Source organism: Gobio gobio, assembly GCF_949357685.1.
Source record: "Gobio gobio genome assembly, chromosome: 11".
NCBI lineage: Eukaryota > Metazoa > Chordata > Actinopteri > Cypriniformes > Gobionidae > Gobio > Gobio gobio.
In genome coordinates this window covers 52,306,653-52,323,784 of record NC_137104.1, presented here as the reverse complement: position 1 = coordinate 52,323,784, position 17,132 = coordinate 52,306,653, and the positions used below count along the sequence as shown (strand labels likewise).

The following is a 17,132-nucleotide window of genomic DNA, read 5'->3' as shown; positions in this document are numbered from 1 at the left end:
TCATTAAATCAAACCACAGGTGTGTTCATTTGGTGTAACGGAATTTCCAAAGTGATTTGGGATCATTGAATTTCCATAGTTCATAATATTCTCGAAATGAATTGAATAGAACAGCTTCTCTATTCAAACCCAGTAACCAGTCACTTCTCGAGCAATGTGCTCCCTCAGATGGACACTGAGAAACTATAGAGACCACACAAATGTCCACTGTTGAACTCTTTCATAGTTACTCCATTGTATCTCCAATCGTGTTTGCCATGAATCATTCTTCTGAACCGATTCCTTGGAATGATTCGATCGAACCGTTACGGAAAACGTTTGTCAATCACTCACATATAGCCTAAGTAAAGATTGGAACAACGTTTACAATATTGGGAATAAATAAGGCTAATATTTTAATTTAATTTACTTTAGACTAAATTAAATTATATAAAAATGTTTTATTAAAAATAATGTCGATTCTTTTTGAATGATTCGATCGAACGGTCTCGGAAATCTTTGGTCTTGGTGGGAAAATATAAATGACAATATTGGGAATAATAATTAACATTAGTAATTAATTAACATTAATGTTGAGCAAAATCGCGATATCTGTTCGCTGGCATAAGCAGTTACTGACTAACTTTACTAAAACATTGTTCATATTGTGGCTGGTTACCTGAAAAGGTTTTTAAAAGAATATTCTAGAAATCGATTCAAATAAGATTGTAGTAAATAAACTGAGAACTAAAAGCCCATTTCCGCCACATACACTAAAAAAATGCTGGGTTGTTTCAACCCATGTTTGGGTCACATATGAACAACCCCAACCGTTGGGTTAAAAAATAGAAGAAACCAACTGTTGGGTTTTAAAATGTTAAAAAAAATTAACCAACCGCTGGGTTTAAAAATCTAAACCAATGGTTGCGTTTTAACATTTAAAAATGTTGAAAAAAAGGTTTAAAAAAAAAACGTTGGGTTTAAATTTTTAAATCAACGGTTGGGACCCAAACATGGGTTGAAACAACCCAGCAAATTTAGACTTTTTATGTTAATGCCATAATTGAGATTTTTTATGTCATGATTATGATTTACAAAAGCATTTTTTTTTCTTATGCGGGAGAAATTATCTTCCATAGTACTGAACTCAACAGAATCGGCGTAATGGTTAATTTCATCCGTTCGAACGAATCGATTCGTTTTATGAATCGGACTAACGTTACCCCGGCGCCAGTTGCCAAAGTCAGGCGCGCTCGACTCCAGCGGCTTTCATTCACTCGGGACTGGGAGGAGTGTGTGTGTGGAGCTGGATGGAGCTGGAGTGGGCTGGGTCCTGCCCGTCAGCCATGTTGGAATGAGAGGGAATGAAAAGCTGGAATGAGAGAGGATCGACTGGAGAAGACAGGAAAAGCGGGTTCTGGAATATCACCACAGACGATCAAAGCGCGCGAGCGACGGATCACACAACAAACGAGTGAGTAGCGCTCAATAACGCTTTGGGAAATGTGTTAGACAGGGAAAACTGTCACTGGAAACAGTAAATATTAGGATTTCTGTGCTGGATCAATCCTGCCATGCGTTCACGGGGAATACTGCTTCAAATCTGATGGATTTGGATCCGATATCTGTGCGGGATTGCGCTTTGATAGTGACGCGCGTTCACGCCTCGGATTCATTGGATCAAACCAAGCATTAATGTTGACTTGGGCTGTTTATGCTAACGTCAGTTTCAAAAGTTTATACCATAATACTTCAACACAAACCTATTGTTTTGGGTTGTACACAAAGGTTGTATTTATCAAATGTACAACAGCAGGATTTGATGACAGTTATTCTGCAAGCGCAGCTCTTTTAATCAACCAAAGTTATTCAAAACAAAGTGTTAGCTATATATCAGTACACGTTTAGTATATAAGAATAAATAATAATATACTATAGGCATATACATAATAATAATTAACACTTAGTTATACTCGGCGTGAGTAATATAATAGAGTAGAAACATTATTCAGCATGTTTTTATTAAATCTACAAAGTATTTACTATATACTACTTCTTTATTTATTTAATATTTACCATGCTTTATGGGCGTGTGTCATAGTAATAGTATGTTTTTTTGCAGAAGAGTGATAGTTTTATATCATATCACAGATTTTTGATGCAATATTGCAAGAAATATATTTTTTATGTATGTATATATTTTTTTATTCTACAAAACGTCTTCGGTCAGTCGAGCGTTTTGGACAGGGCACCACATAATCACATAAACTGGACAATATGTTCGACTGTATTGTGAAGTATATCTTCATACATATGCCACATGTGGAATACAAATTGGTTATAATTAAGACTGATTTGGCCCAATTGAACATTTTATTTTCACACAAAATAAAAAACACAACCACACTGTAAACCCTAACGCTCTGAATAATTAATTGGTTTGAGTAGAGCCAACTCAAATTAAACAAATCGGTTTAATTCACTTTTATGAGTATTTAGAACTTTCCTTTTCTTTTGAGTGCTCAAAACTGACACATTTTAAGGGATTGTTTCGTTGTTTTGAGTTGTATGAACTTGTTTCTTTTCATTTAGACAAACTTAAATTGAACTGAAACTGGGCTGGGATTTCCATTTCCCAGCATGCTTTGCCATGACACTCGAAAGGAAGAGTAAATGCCAATACAGATTTTCGTTGTGGCCTAAAGTGGAGGTTGTATAGGGAAGTGTGTTTGCACAGAACCGATCGGTGTATGGCACATAGTTAACAAGATATTCTGCACTTTATTAATAAGGCACTTTATCTTACTAAGGCCGAAATGAGTAGACATGCCAATGACTGGTCAACATAGGCCTAATGTTACAGGCAGGGAAATCTGTCACATACTTACATAATTACAGTGTGAAGTCGCACTTTATTATTATCTGTTGCTTCCTATTTTTATTTTTTCAAGGCCCAAATTGAACCATTTGGAAATTTGGTTCAAATTTTGATGCGTATAGCTGTTCATTCAAATGTCCAACATTGTTATGCAATTGTTACGCTCTCCGGCGCGCCGTTAAAGCCGCAAAACTCCGCTATAAAGACCGAGTGGAATCTCATTTCCAACTCAACGACTCCCGGCGGATGTGGCAGGGACTGAGAACCATCTGTGCTTTTGGAACTAAATCCTCTGCAGAGGTGAGAGCTGATCCGTTACTGGTGAACGAGTTAAACTCTTTCTACGCTCGCTTTGATGGTAATCGCGGCAGCGCGACTCCGGCGAGTGACGCGTCAGAGAGAGTCCCTCAGAGCAGCAACAGTCACGTGATCTCTGTCTCGGAGGACGAGGTTCGGAGGGCACTCAAACGTGTGGATGTCAGGAAAGCTGCTGGGCCGGATGGTATTTCAGGTCGTGTTCTGCGGTCCTGTGCTGATCAGCTCGCAGGGCTCTTTACATCCATATTCAACGAGTCCCTTGCTACATCTGTTGTCCCCACCTCCTTCAAACGATCCTCCATCATCCCTGTACCTAAGATCAGTAAACCCTCTTGCCTAAATGACTATCGTCCAGTGGCTCTCACATCTTTAGTCATGAAGGTCTTTGAGAGACTCATTAAAAACAACATTTGCTCCTCCATTCCTGACACTTTGGACCCTCTTCAGTTTGCCTATCGTCCCAATAGATCGACTGAAGATGCCATTTCTCACGTCCTTCACTCCTGCCTCACTCACATCGACAGCAAAAGTGGGAACTATGTCAGGCTGCTATTTATTGACTATAGCTCAGCCTTTAACACCATAGTTCCCATTAAGCTAACACACAAACTCCTGGATCTAGGCCTGAATTCTTCTCTCTGCCTCTGGATTGAAGATTTCCTCACTGGCAGACCCCAGGCGGTGAGAGTAGGCCAGTTCACCTCCACCTCCATCACCCTGAGTGTTGGAGCTCCACAGGGCTGTGTGCTGAGTCCCCTGCTCTACTCTCTCTACACCCATGACTGTTTGTCCACACACAGCTCCACCTCGATCATCAAGTTTGCTGATGATACTGTTGTCCTGGGTCTCATCTCCAACAACAATGAGACGGCATACTTGGACGAAGTGGAGCAACTGACATCATGGTGCCAGGACAACTGTCTCTCTCTGAATGTTAACAAGACCAAAGAACTGATTGTGGACTTCAGGAAGAGACAGCATCGGTCATACTCCCCTCTCATGATCAGCGGGACACCGGTAGAGAGAGTGAGCAGCTTCAAATACCTGGGTGTGAACATCTCCGAGGATCTGACCTGGACTACACACATCCAGACACAGGTGAAAAAAGCCAGGCAAAGACTGTACCACCTGCGCCAGCTGAGGAAATTCAGGGTTTCACCAGCCATCCTGAAAACTTTCTATCGAGGGGCGATAGAAAGTGTCCTGACTCAGTGCATCACAGCGTGGTACGGGAACAGCACCAGTCACGACTGCAAAGCCCTGCAAAGAGTGGTGCGCTTATCCGAGCGCATCTCAGGCTCAGCTCTCCCGTCTCTGCAGGACATCTTCACCAAACGCTGCAGAGGTAGAGCTACTAAAATCATCAGAGACATTAATCACCCTGCAAACTCTCACTTCACCCTGCTGCCATCTGGTAAGCGCTTCCGTAGCCTGATGGCAAAGACTGAAAGACTCAGGAGGAGTTTCTTCCCCCAGGCCATCAGACTCCTGAACTCAGTCACGTGACTCACTTCACCCCCGCACACGCATAAACATACGGTCTTTCAACATTAACATCCACATACTGCAATTGCACTGCACTTTACTTTACGTCCCTATTGTTACTGCGTAACAACCTGTAATAAACCTTGCACATTATACTTCTTTATATATACATATTATATATTTTATGTTAACCACTTATTTTTAAGTCTACAGTTTATCTCACTTATCATCCACATATTTTTTATATTTTTATTTTTATCTTATTTCCTATTTTTATCTTTTACTTGATTTATTTATAATTCTACTTATGTTAATACTTTTTATTCTAACTTTATTCTATTTCTATTTAATTTCTTGTAACTGTTATTTGCACTGTCCATGGAGCGGACCTGTTTACATTTCACTGCCAGTTGTATATTGTGTATATAACTGTGTATGTGACAAATAAAACTCTTGAATCTTGAATCTTGTTACTTTTTGACACTGATTAAAAACTATGGACAAAGGCATCTTGATTAATCCCTCTGTTAAAAAGGCCCATTGAGACTTGTATTTTGAAAGTTGTGTCTGAGAGACTTGCTCTGGCAATCAGCCAATGTCAGAGCGCACTGTCTGAGCAGCAGACACTTTGCTCCGCCCATCTCCAGCAGGTGGCATTGATTAATGTTAGTGAATAGCTCAGCATGGCATGAGTGTTTCAAACAGACTCTGTGCTTGCTTCACCTTTGATGTGTGCGTATATAGTATGAAGTAAGTTGATTTATGTACTTACTATGAAGTCTATGTTAACTGTTTGATGAACTGAGTTTATTATGTTTGGTTGATATCCCTTGTTTAAATGATACTTTCCATTGAAGTAATGATTCATTTGTGTTCATGTATTCACATGATGGTGCTTTAAATGTTTCTGTTACCTCTCAATACATTTATCTAGTTGATTAATTGTTTCTGTTATGTTATATTGATTATGTATTGTATACTTTGTTTTAGACCACACACATAGACAAACATATGGAACCAGCAATGTGCTGGAAATAAAGAGCAAAGAAATTGAACCCCTATTGCTTCTTCATGTCTCTAACCGGACATCAGTGGTGAACTAGTCCCCAACTGGCAACCCCAAACTGATTGAAATTAACAGTTTACTATATGGTCCTTCGAGCCGGAGACAGAGTTTTCCACAGTTATGGAGAAGCAACCATCAGCTGAAGTCCTTGAGCGGCCCAGGAGACAATCATCTCTTCCAGCACACTTGCAGGATTATGACTTGACTGGTTATAACCTACCTGAACCCTTAACACCACCCAGCTATTCCCGAAATTCACCTTGTGCTCCATCAGCCGAAGAGGATGCCAGCATGGAGACCCCACAGGCAGCAGCATATCATGGTGATTATCACAGTCCACAACGATGGTTTACCACAGATCGGTGGGACCAGCATGTGGAAGCACTACGTGAGGAAAATGCTGATTTAAGGAAACTCCATAGTGACCTGATTACCACAGTTCAGCAGCTGAAGGAGGAAAGAGATGATTTCAAGCAGGTCAACAGTAAGTTCACGTCACAGATGTCTCAACTACAAGCAGAGGTAAAACAGTTGTTAAGTTGGCAAACTCAGCAGCCACAACTCCCTCAAAGATTAACTTCACTTCCTGTACCCGGTCCATCAAAGACCCTAGACCGCCCTAAACCAGTACCAGCCCCACGGAGGCCAAAAGTAACGGGCCCGGGGTCGAATCCAAGCGATGCACAAGCCTCTCATGATACATCACAATGTAGTAGCTCAGTGGAAAGTTGGGGAAGCTCTGAGGATTCAAGCAGTCAAGAAAGTATTTTCTCTTCTGTCGATGATGGCATGAGAAACCTGCACCTGAGCTCAACCAGGCAACAAAAGGTTAACCCCGGTCCACCAACTGGAAGAACGATTAGTAGGAGGCAGGATGGGGGACATGAAGCCAACATGGTTCCGAGAAGTCATGTCCGATCTCCGCCTCAACAATCTTCCTCCAGAAAACAGCATAAGCTATCATCTAAGAGTAGGAGAAGGCACCACCACTCTCCAAGTTCATTGGTTGACCAAGAAAGAGTATATCGTGGACCTACTCCTACGATTCCCGACCTGATTCACCCAAACCCCAGAGAGTTTGCAAGGCTTAAGATTGCTTTGGAAAACATTCTGCCAGCTGATACCACAGAGCGCTTCAAATTCCATATTCTGCTAGAACATCTGAAGCTTGAGGAAGCACAGCTAATTGCTGAATCATACAGCAGTTCACGTCATCCTTATACCCACACCATGGATGCCCTCAATAAGCAGTATGGCCAGCCACATCAATTGGCGTTACAGCGCATAGTGGAATTGATGGAGGGACCGAGCATCAACACTGGAGACATCAAAACTTTCCGGATGTTTGCTCTGAGGGTGAGATCCTTGGTGGGAATGTTGCGACAATTAGGTAAACCTGGCAAAGTGGAATTAAGATGTGGATCTCATGTGTCCAGACTACTGAGTAAATTGCCACATGATCTGCGAAGCAGTTTCAGAAGATTCATCTATCCCTTGAATGTGAAGATTCCTAACCTCCTTGACTTCTCAGACTGGTTAGAATATGAAATCCAAGTGCAAGAAGATTCCACAAGATATACAAGCCGCTCCGGTAGAGGGTACTCAACCAGATCATCTTGGGACCCACCAAGGAAGGTAAACCCATTCCACAAAGGGACCGAAGTCCTACTCAGCACTGAGAAATACCCTTCTGCACCTCCATCACCTGTCACAGTTAAGACCACAATGGCAAATCCTTACTGTCCTTACTGTGATAACAACAAACACTCTTTGAATAACTGCGCCAATTTCTCTCAACTCTCCAAATCTCAGAGGCAAAATTGGATAAAGGGGCACAACAGATGCTGGCGCTGTGGACGGGGCCATAGATCATCAGAGTGTAACCTCAAGATGCGCTGCAAATCATGTAATGGCCGCCACTTGCTTGTTCTTCATGAGGTTAATGTAAGGAACAAGGACAAAGTAGTGGAAGGAGAGGATTCATCTGCAAACCCTATCATGGGGGAGGCCGCCAACGATGTATTATTCATTGACAAGCCCCTAGGAAGCCAGAAGGTACTGTTGAAAATGTGTAAAGTCATTCTGAGAAATGGAGATCGATCCATAAATGCTTATGCCATTCTTGATGATGGCTCAGAAAGGAGCATCTTGTTGCACGCTGCAGCTAACCAGCTGAAATTGAAAGGGAAGCCAGAGGACCTGCCCCTGCGCACAGTCAGGCAAGAGTTAAAGGTCCTGCATGGGGCGGCTGTTTCCTTCAACCTTTCACCAGCCTGTCAACCAAACAAGGTATATCCAATCAGTGGAGCTTTCACTGCATCAGAGCTGGGGCTTGGAGTACATTGTCATCCTGTTAAGGCTCTACGGGAAAGGTACCGTCACCTTAAAGGACTTCCCCTCCAAAACATTGAAGCAGCTCATCCAGTTTTGCTCATTGGATCAGACTGCCCTCATTTAATTACCCCAGTTGAACCGGTTCGCTTGGGACCACCAGGTGGTCCTGCTGCAATTAGAACTCTCCTTGGATGGACTTTACAAGGACCAGTTCAAGCTTTGCAACATCGCTTCACAGAGCAGCAATGTCTGTTCACAAGTTTGTCACCTTCTGCTACTTTGCATGAACAAGTCGAAAGACTCTGGCAAATGGATGTCCTTCCATGGAGGGATGCGAAGACGAGTACTCGATCAGTACAAGACCAGCAGTCACTAAAATTGCTGGAACAAAAAACGATCAGAGTTGAAGTCGATGGGATTCAGCGATATGCTACCCCACTGCTCAGAGTTAAAAATATGCCCCCTCTTCATGCACCTAAAGCAGCAGTAATGCCTCATCTTAGAAGCCTAGAGCGTCGCCTCAGTAAGTCTGTTGATCAAGCAGCTATCTACCAGGCTGAAATTAAACGACTGGAGCAGGCGGGTTACATTGCTGAACTACAGTCAGGAGCAGAAGACACTCCAGTGAGTTGGTATATCCCACACCATATGGTTGAACATAACGGGAAACATAGGGTGGTTTTCAATTGTTCATTCCAGTTCCAAGGAAACAATCTTAATGAACTGCTACTTCCAGGACCTACTCTGACTTCCTCGTTACTGGCTGTGCTACTAAGATTCAGAGAACATTCAATCGCCATCAGCAGCGACATTAAAGGAATGTTCCACCAGATAAGACTCCTTCCCGAAGATCGACCCCTTCTCCGTTTCTTATGGAGAGATCAAGAAAGAGAAGTGCAGCCCAGAGTCTATGAATGGCAAGTCCTTCCCTTTGGGACCACTAGTAGTCCATGTTGCGCTGTCTTTGCTTTGCAAAAGAATGTCCTGGACAACAGTCAGCCTGGTGAAAAGGTACATGATGCTGTACACAAGGCATTTTATGTCGACAATTACCTGCAAAGTCTGCCCTCTGTAGATGAAGCAAGGCACATGGTAGACCAGTTGCAGAGTGTCTTGGCAAAAGGAGGATTCGAACTTAGGCAATGGGCCAGTAATGCACCTTCCACCATCAGTCACTTACCAGTGGCATCCAGGTCTGACAGTGCTGAGCAATGGATCGCCATGGGTAATGTTTCAAATCATGAATCAGTGCTTGGACTCCAGTGGAACTGTCAAAATGATACCTTGTCATATAAGCTCCGTGCTATAGAGTGCCATAAAGTTACGATGCGTAACATCTATAAAGTGATCGCCAGCCAATATGATCCTCTTGGGTACATCATCCCATACATCACACGTGCCAAGGTAATAGTGCAGCGACTATGGGACAAAAAGAGAGATTGGGATGATCCCATGTTACCTGAGGATTTAGTGAATGCTTGGAACAGATGGGCAGAGGAGCTCGGTAATCTACAAACGATAGTTTTATCCAGATGCTATTGCAGTGCACCAAAGGATGATGTATCCAGCCAACGAGATATCCATATCTTCTGTGACGCGTCAGAGTCAGCTTATGGGTCGGTCGCTTATCTTCGAACAGAAGACCAGCAGGGAGAAGTGGAAGTCACATTCATTGTGGCCAGATCAAGAGTGGCTCCCAAAAAACGTCTGTCAATCCCTCGTCTAGAACTATCCGCAGCCCTAACAGGTGCCCAGTTGGCCAGGATCCTGCAGAATGAACTGACTTTGCCCATTCGACAAGTTTTCCTTTGGACTGATTCCACCACAGTCTTAACTTGGATTAAATCAGAATCCTGTCGTTTCAAGGTTTTCGTTGGTACACGAGTTACTGAGATTCAGGAGCTTACCAGCCACTGTGAATGGCGCTATGTGGACTCCGATAGTAACCCGGCAGATGATATCACCAGAGGTAAAAGGCTGGCAGAACTAGGGCCACAAAGTCGATGGAATACAGGGCCACCATTCATTCATCTCTCACCTGACCAGTGGCCGGTTACACCCACATCCTCTCTTATTGACAGTGATGAACTAAGAAACTCTACATTCTGTGGTCTGATGAATACTGCACGTCGCTTGTCCATACCAGATCCAAGCAAGTTTCTGACCTTTCAAGAGTTACTGACAGCCACTGCAGAATCTCTCAAGGAAAATGGGGCCAATCTCTCAGCTGAAGACTTTCGACGGGCTGAAATAGCTATCTTTCAGCAAGCTCAATGGGAAAGCTTTCCCTCCGATGTGACACAGCTGACAGCGGGAAAACAACTGCATAACCACAGTCGACTCCTTAGCCTCGCTCCTGAACTTGACTCTGCAAATCAACTCCTTAAGATAGGAGGGCGCCTTCGTCGTTGTGAAGAGATTGAGCCTGAGTTTATGCATCCTATTGTGCTTGACCCCCATCATCCTGTCACTTCGCTTCTCATTAAGGACTATGATGCAAAGCTGCTTCACCCAGGACCTGAGAGAGTACTAGCGGAAATGCGTAGAAAATACTGGATCCTTCGGGGTAGGGAAGCAATCCGACGTTATCAACGCAAAGATTGTCCAGAATGTCAGAAATTTCGTAAAAATCCACAGATACCCAGAATGGCCGATCTGCCTCCAGCCAGGCTACGTCTATTCAAACCGGCCTTTTATTCTACTGGCATTGACTGTTTTGGGCCATACTTGGTAAAGATTGGGCGCAGAAGTGAAAAGCGATGGGGTATTCTGTTCAAGTGCATGACTACACGTGCAGTGTACATTGACCTCCTGCCTAGACTTGATACAGACTCCTTCCTTATGGCCCTCAGGCGTTTTATAGCCCGACGTGGGAGACCTATGGAAATTTTATCTGATCAGGGTACCAATTTTAAAGGAGGGGAAAGGGAGCTGCAACAGACATTTGCTGAACTAGTTCCAGAGCTTCGGGAACAGCTTGCCAGCCAGCAGATTATCTTCCGCTTCAACCCACCTCATGCCCCACATTTTGGTGGGTGCTGGGAAAGGGAGATCCGGTCCCTGAAACAAGCTCTACAGGTCACTCTGGGAACTCAGCCGATACCAGAGGAAACTCTTCTCACTACACTCATTGAGATTGAAGGGATCTTAAATTCTAAACCCCTAGGGTATATCTCCTCTAATGCCTCTGATCCAGATCCTATCACTCCTAATTCGCTCCTTATGGGGCGGCCTGATTCGTCCCTTCCTCAAGTGATATACCCTCAAAGTGAACTATTGAGTCGACGTAGGTGGCGTCATAGCCAAGTCCTAGCAGATCACTTTTGGAAGCGGTTTATCAAGTTTTATTTGCCTGGTCTTCAGACTCGTAGCAAGTGGCAGGTAGAGTCACCCGATATAAAGGTGGGAACTACAGTTATGATTGTGGACCCTCAATTCACCAGGGCCCTGTGGCCCATTGGGCAGATCTCTCAAGTATTCCCTGGGGTGGATAACAGAATCAGGACTGTTGAAGTGAGAATTAAGAACAAGTTTTATGTGCGACCTGTGGCTAAGGTGATACAGCTACCTGAGATTCCAGACTAAAATTGGACTTTGACCTTTTTATAATGGGCAGATTTCCTCAGTCTTTAGAAATCTGGGGGCGGCTGTTAAAAAGGCCCATTGAGACTTGTATTTTGAAAGTTGTGTCTGAGAGACTTGCTCTGGCAATCAGCCAATGTCAGAGCGCACTGTCTGAGCAGCAGACACTTTGCTCCGCCCATCTCCAGCAGGTGGCATTGATTAATGTTAGTGAATAGCTCAGCATGGCATGAGTGTTTCAAACAGACTCTGTGCTTGCTTCACCTTTGATGTGTGCGTATATAGTATGAAGTAAGTTGATTTATGTACTTACTATGAAGTCTATGTTAACTGTTTGATGAACTGAGTTTATTATGTTTGGTTGATATCCCTTGTTTAAATGATACTTTCCATTGAAGTAATGATTCATTTGTGTTCATGTATTCACATGATGGTGCTTTAAATGTTTCTGTTACCTCTCAATACATTTATCTAGTTGATTAATTGTTTCTGTTATGTTATATTGATTATGTATTGTATACTTTGTTTTAGACCACACACATAGACAAACATATGGAACCAGCAATGTGCTGGAAATAAAGAGCAAAGAAATTGAACCCCTATTGCTTCTTCATGTCTCTAACCGGACATCAGTGGTGAACTAGTCCCCAACTGGCAACCCCAAACTGATTGAAATTAACAGTTTACTATACCCTCTGCTTTACTTAAATGTATCAGCGTAATTTATTTTAATAACACCTGTGCTTACTCTTTTTTTAGATTGCTCACACATCAGACTTACTGACTAATGATCAATGAAGAAGATGTCTCGTTCCTCTTCTGTCTTTATTTCTATTCTCATCTCTGTGGGCAGTTGATGTTAAGTTATAATGACCTCGTAACATGCAATATGTTATTCCATTTGGAAAGATATTTAATTTGCGCCACTACAGTTGCAGCTTGAAGTCGCGCTGGTATTAAAAAATATTTTGACGGTATTAAAAAAGGTAGTAAAAGGTATTAAACTCAACTTCTGTACCCTGAACTCAACTGTTTAACTCAAGGGGAGGCAGAAAATTAGCCTATTTTTTAAAAATAGTGGCGTGTACCTTTAACATGTACCTGTTCTCAAACTAAGCTCATGCTCCACTCGTCTGGTGACGGAAACCCTACAAAAAAACATCCAACATAACAGAAGCACTTCTAAACTAGCTTAACAAAACATTAAACACAACTAAATCTCCCACTTGCGCACACAAAAACATAATATAACACTTAATTTTGGCATTTACTCTCCGTTTCGAGTGCCATGGCAAAGCATGCTGGGAAATAGAAATCCCAGCCCAGTTTCAATTCAATTTAAGTTTGTCTAAATTAAAAGAAACAAGTTCATACAACTCAAAACAATGAAACAATTCCTTAAAAAGTGTCAGTTTTGAGAACTCAAAAGAAAAAGGAAAGTTCTAAATACTCATAAAAGTGAATTAAACTGATTTGTTTAATTTGAGTTGGCTCTACTCAAACTAATTAATTGACCTATCGGTAAGCCCCTCCCCTCGAACGCAGATGAGCCAATAGCAGTTGAGTATCAGTTGCGCTGGGACCGGAACTCGGACATCTTTAGGTTTCAGCGCCATAGAGAAACATTGGAAAATCCGAAGCTCTCATCGGTTTGATGGTGTTTATGCTACAAAAATGCTCAAATGTCGTGCCTGAGGTACTGCAACACTGACTCCAGAGATCCTGAGAGGATTTTCTGTTTGTCAAACTCTCGTTAAGTTACGATTAAAGTCCCTGCTAACATACAAACCGAAATAACTAACTGTTCTCACGTCATGTAACACTGTAGGTCAAAAACACATTTCAGTGCCTCTCCATATTAAACTGGTTATATGTAAATTAATTAAATTTTAGATATGTTTAAGGTCTACATTAGCTGTCCTATAAAGAGGACTCTTATTTTGATGGGTATTATAGTCTATGGGTAATGAAAGCGAGAGCTCGCACGCAGTTTATCGGAGTTGTTTTGCAGATACAAAGTTTTCCAGTTATTAACTGCACCCCCGAAAAGTCATAAGCTCTGTGTGTATATGTTTGTTTACTGTTAGTTGTATGAGTGTTTTAGTGTAATTTGCTGTGTGTGTTAATGGTAAAGCAACGGAGAGAGAGAGTTTGTGAATGAGACGTTAATGCGCACTTCTTCTGCTTTGTTTGTTCAGCTCTTACGATGATTTTTTTGGAGTGAAAAAGGACATAATAAACTTGATAAACCATCAGTAAAGTTTGGCCATCATTCGGACGAGATATACGCTACATTCTGTGTCCAAAAACATCTTAGGATAAAGTTTTCACACTGACAGCTGTCACTGTAAGATATAGCAACTCCGTTTGTTTGTCCGAGTTAGCAACAGTAACTAAGGGGGGGGGGGGGGGGGGGCTTACCGATAGGTCAATTATGCTGAGCGTTAGGGTTTACAGTGTGGTTGTGCTTTTTTATTTTGTGTGAAAATTAAATCAAATCAATCTTAATTATAACCAATTTGTATACCACACGTGTGGCATATGTATCAAGATATACTTCACAATACAGTCATAGTGTCCAGTTTATGTGATGCCCTGTCCAAAAAGCTCAAAGCGTTGCAAATAAAACATTTTGTAGAATGTGTATTGATACAACATTCTGAGAAATAATATGAAATATATGCATATCATATCATATTTCTGGCTATATGTACCATAACTGTGAAATATGTGAAATATGTACCATAACTGTGAAATAACTGTGAATATAAATTGAACTTGATAACTGTGAAATATATTGTTTTGGATTGTGTCAGTCAGTCTAGATCCTCATTCCTGAGTGTGATGACAGAACAAACAGAGCTGCTCATTGTGCCGCAGGGGAATCTCAGTTATTTGCTGATGTGTTCTGGCAGCGCTGCTGTGCCGGAGCGATACTGTATTCTGTGTGTCCTGAGGCGGTGGAAATGGGCTGGCCTGGGGTATTTTTAGAGCCGGTGCTGGGGCGACAGCCGCCTGCCTCCAGCCAACTAATGCCAGACTCTGAGATCACAGCGTTCGAGTGAATTACGGCTGACGCGACTCGTTGTTATCGTTCGCTCGGGGCCGCTGCATTGAGGTTTACCCGTGTGAATCCAACACTAGTTTCCTCTGCTGGGATTGCATTGCGTACAGCACCTCATTCTGCCATCGTTTCCCAGTGAAAAATAGGCCGGTTGCTGTGAACCTGATAGCTTGGCTTAACTATGTGATTATGATTATTATTCTGTAACGTAAACCCACTAGATGAATGCATCGTTCTGACGGCGTGTAATCCTGTTGTTTTAGCTGCACAGGAAGAGAGCCTGTGATTTCAACGGCTATGACAGGAAGCTCAACCGTATGTGTGTGTGTGTGTGTGTGTGTGTGTGATGGCATGGCGTTTAACTGAGATTGGTTTAGCAGGATGTAGCTACCTTGTAACGTCCCTCAGGGTTTAGGAGGAAAATGCCTTTTTCCTCTGGGCAGGAACAGCCGTGTGTGTGTGTGTGTGTGTGTGTGTGTGTGTTGAAGGCAACATTGTCTTAAAGGTGCGGTGTGTAGGGTCTATTTTGAGGGTCTATTGACAGAAATGCAGTATAATATCCATAACTATGTTTCCAGTGGAGTGTAAAGACCTTACATAATTGAGCGTTATGTTTTTTTTATCTTAGAATGAGGTGTTTCTATCTACACACACCGCGGGTCGCTTACAGTGAAGCCGCCATTTTGCGCCGCCATGTTTCTACGGTAGCCCTAAACGGACAAACTTCTCTACAGAGCGCTAGTCACTCTCTGCGTTCTCAGACGACATGTTTGTCCTGTGTCAGCCACCGTAGCTTCTCTGTGTGTTTTGAAAGGGAGGGGTGAGCGGGTGCAATTCACTACCTCACCACTAGATGCTGCTATAATTCACACACTGCAACTTTAAAGGGTTGGTTCACCCAAACATTTTAAAAACATTCGTTAATTCCTCTCCCTCATGTCGTTCCAAACCTGTAAGACCTTCGTTCATCTTCTGAACACAAATGAAGATATTCTCTCTGACCCCTCCATAGACAGCTGTTTAATTAACACTTTCAAGGTCCAGAAAGGCAGTAAAGACATTGTTAAAATAGACCATGTGACTCCAGCGGTTCAACCTTAACGTTATGAAGCGACGAGAATACTTTCTGTGCGCAAACCCCCCAAAATAATGCCAGTCTCCTACACTACAGGAGTTTTAAAATCCTATCCGATTGTAAAATCTGGAGAATCTTTGCAGATTTTCTTCCCTCAAATCTTAAACATGCTCACACTACAATATTTGAAATTCGTGAAGCAGCACACACTACAAAATGTTATTAAGATTATCGTGCCAGAGGAAGCGCGTCACGTGATCTACGCAGCAGATCGGAATCGGGAAAAATGGATACAGTAAACCGAAAACTTGCTCTATCAATAATGATCGTTTGTTGTGGAAAAAAAACAAAAGCGGAAGAATAAACAAGTGTGGATGAGAAAATGGTTGGGGAGACGGGATCAACATGGACTGTCAGTTCTTCAGCGAGAAATGGAGGTAAAATTGACCTCATATTACTATCATAGTGTGCTAGAATGTTTACCGTTATAATATTGCCTGCCTAGTTCAAAAGCGACAGTGTCACCTTTTACAGTGTAGATTTGTGCTGTAATATGAAAATACAATTGGTGCTAGTATAGTATGTATTATGAAATGTGTCTACTTATAAGAAACAGTGGTTTGCAGCTTTCTCTCTTTCACACACAGCGCGCACGCACACGCACACATACACACACAGCGCACGCGCACACACACACACAGCGAATCCGTGTTGTCGGTTTCGCGGTCGCCATTTCGAAATGTCCGTCACTTGTCTAGTCGTAGACTTGTTTCCTATTGGCTATTGTGACAGTACTGACGTTATTACAATCTTGCTCATCCCGATAAATATCAAACATGTTTGATATGATCGGGGCGAGCCCGATTTGTGTGAGAGCAGATCGGGAGGGGCAAGATTTTATCTGTGAACGTCTCACATTACCAGATAATCTGCGCCGAACATCGGAACCGATCGAAGTCGTGGACAAGATTTTTTTCTCAGAATCTCGGGAGGGGAAAATCGGCCATAAATCGGCCTAAAACTCCTGTAGTGTGAGCCAGCCTTAACTCAGATTGAAGTGTGTTCCGCGATTAAAACAAGCCGACTGTTAACTGTTAAAGAATGCGTTCGGTGCCGTTCGTTACACACGTGCACCGTACCGGAAGCCCTGTACCGAAACGGTTCGGTAGGAATACGTGTACCGTTACACTCCTGGACGACGCTAAATACGGGTATAAACAGGGTCTAAAACGCTTTGAGCTTGTCCACTTTCGACCACTTCCAGAGGTAGATGAAAACACATCTGACCGGATTGCTCTCGCAGTGTAAACGCTCATGTGGTCAAATGCGTTTGAACAGCCACTAAAGACCG

The 17,132-nt window shown here is 42.6% G+C and overlaps 1 protein-coding gene across 8 annotated transcripts in view; it reads left to right on the top strand.

Moving 5' to 3' along the window:
* Positions 1–1,208: 1,208 nt before the first annotated feature.
* ptk2aa (protein tyrosine kinase 2aa) overlaps positions 1,209–17,132 on the top strand; it is a 155,918-nt gene continuing 139,994 nt past the window's right edge. For 5 of the 8 annotated variants that reach the window (XM_079828406.1, XM_079828401.1, XM_079828399.1 and 2 more), the window contains exon 1: positions 1,279–1,453. In XM_079828406.1, coding sequence (XP_079684532.1) covers positions 1,357–1,453 — 97 coding nt within the window. In that variant the 5' untranslated portion in view covers positions 1,279–1,356. Of the gene's footprint in view, positions 1,454–17,132 lie in introns of all 8 variants that reach the window. The other 3 variants (XM_079828402.1, XM_079828404.1, XM_079828400.1) reach the window with 3 other exon arrangements.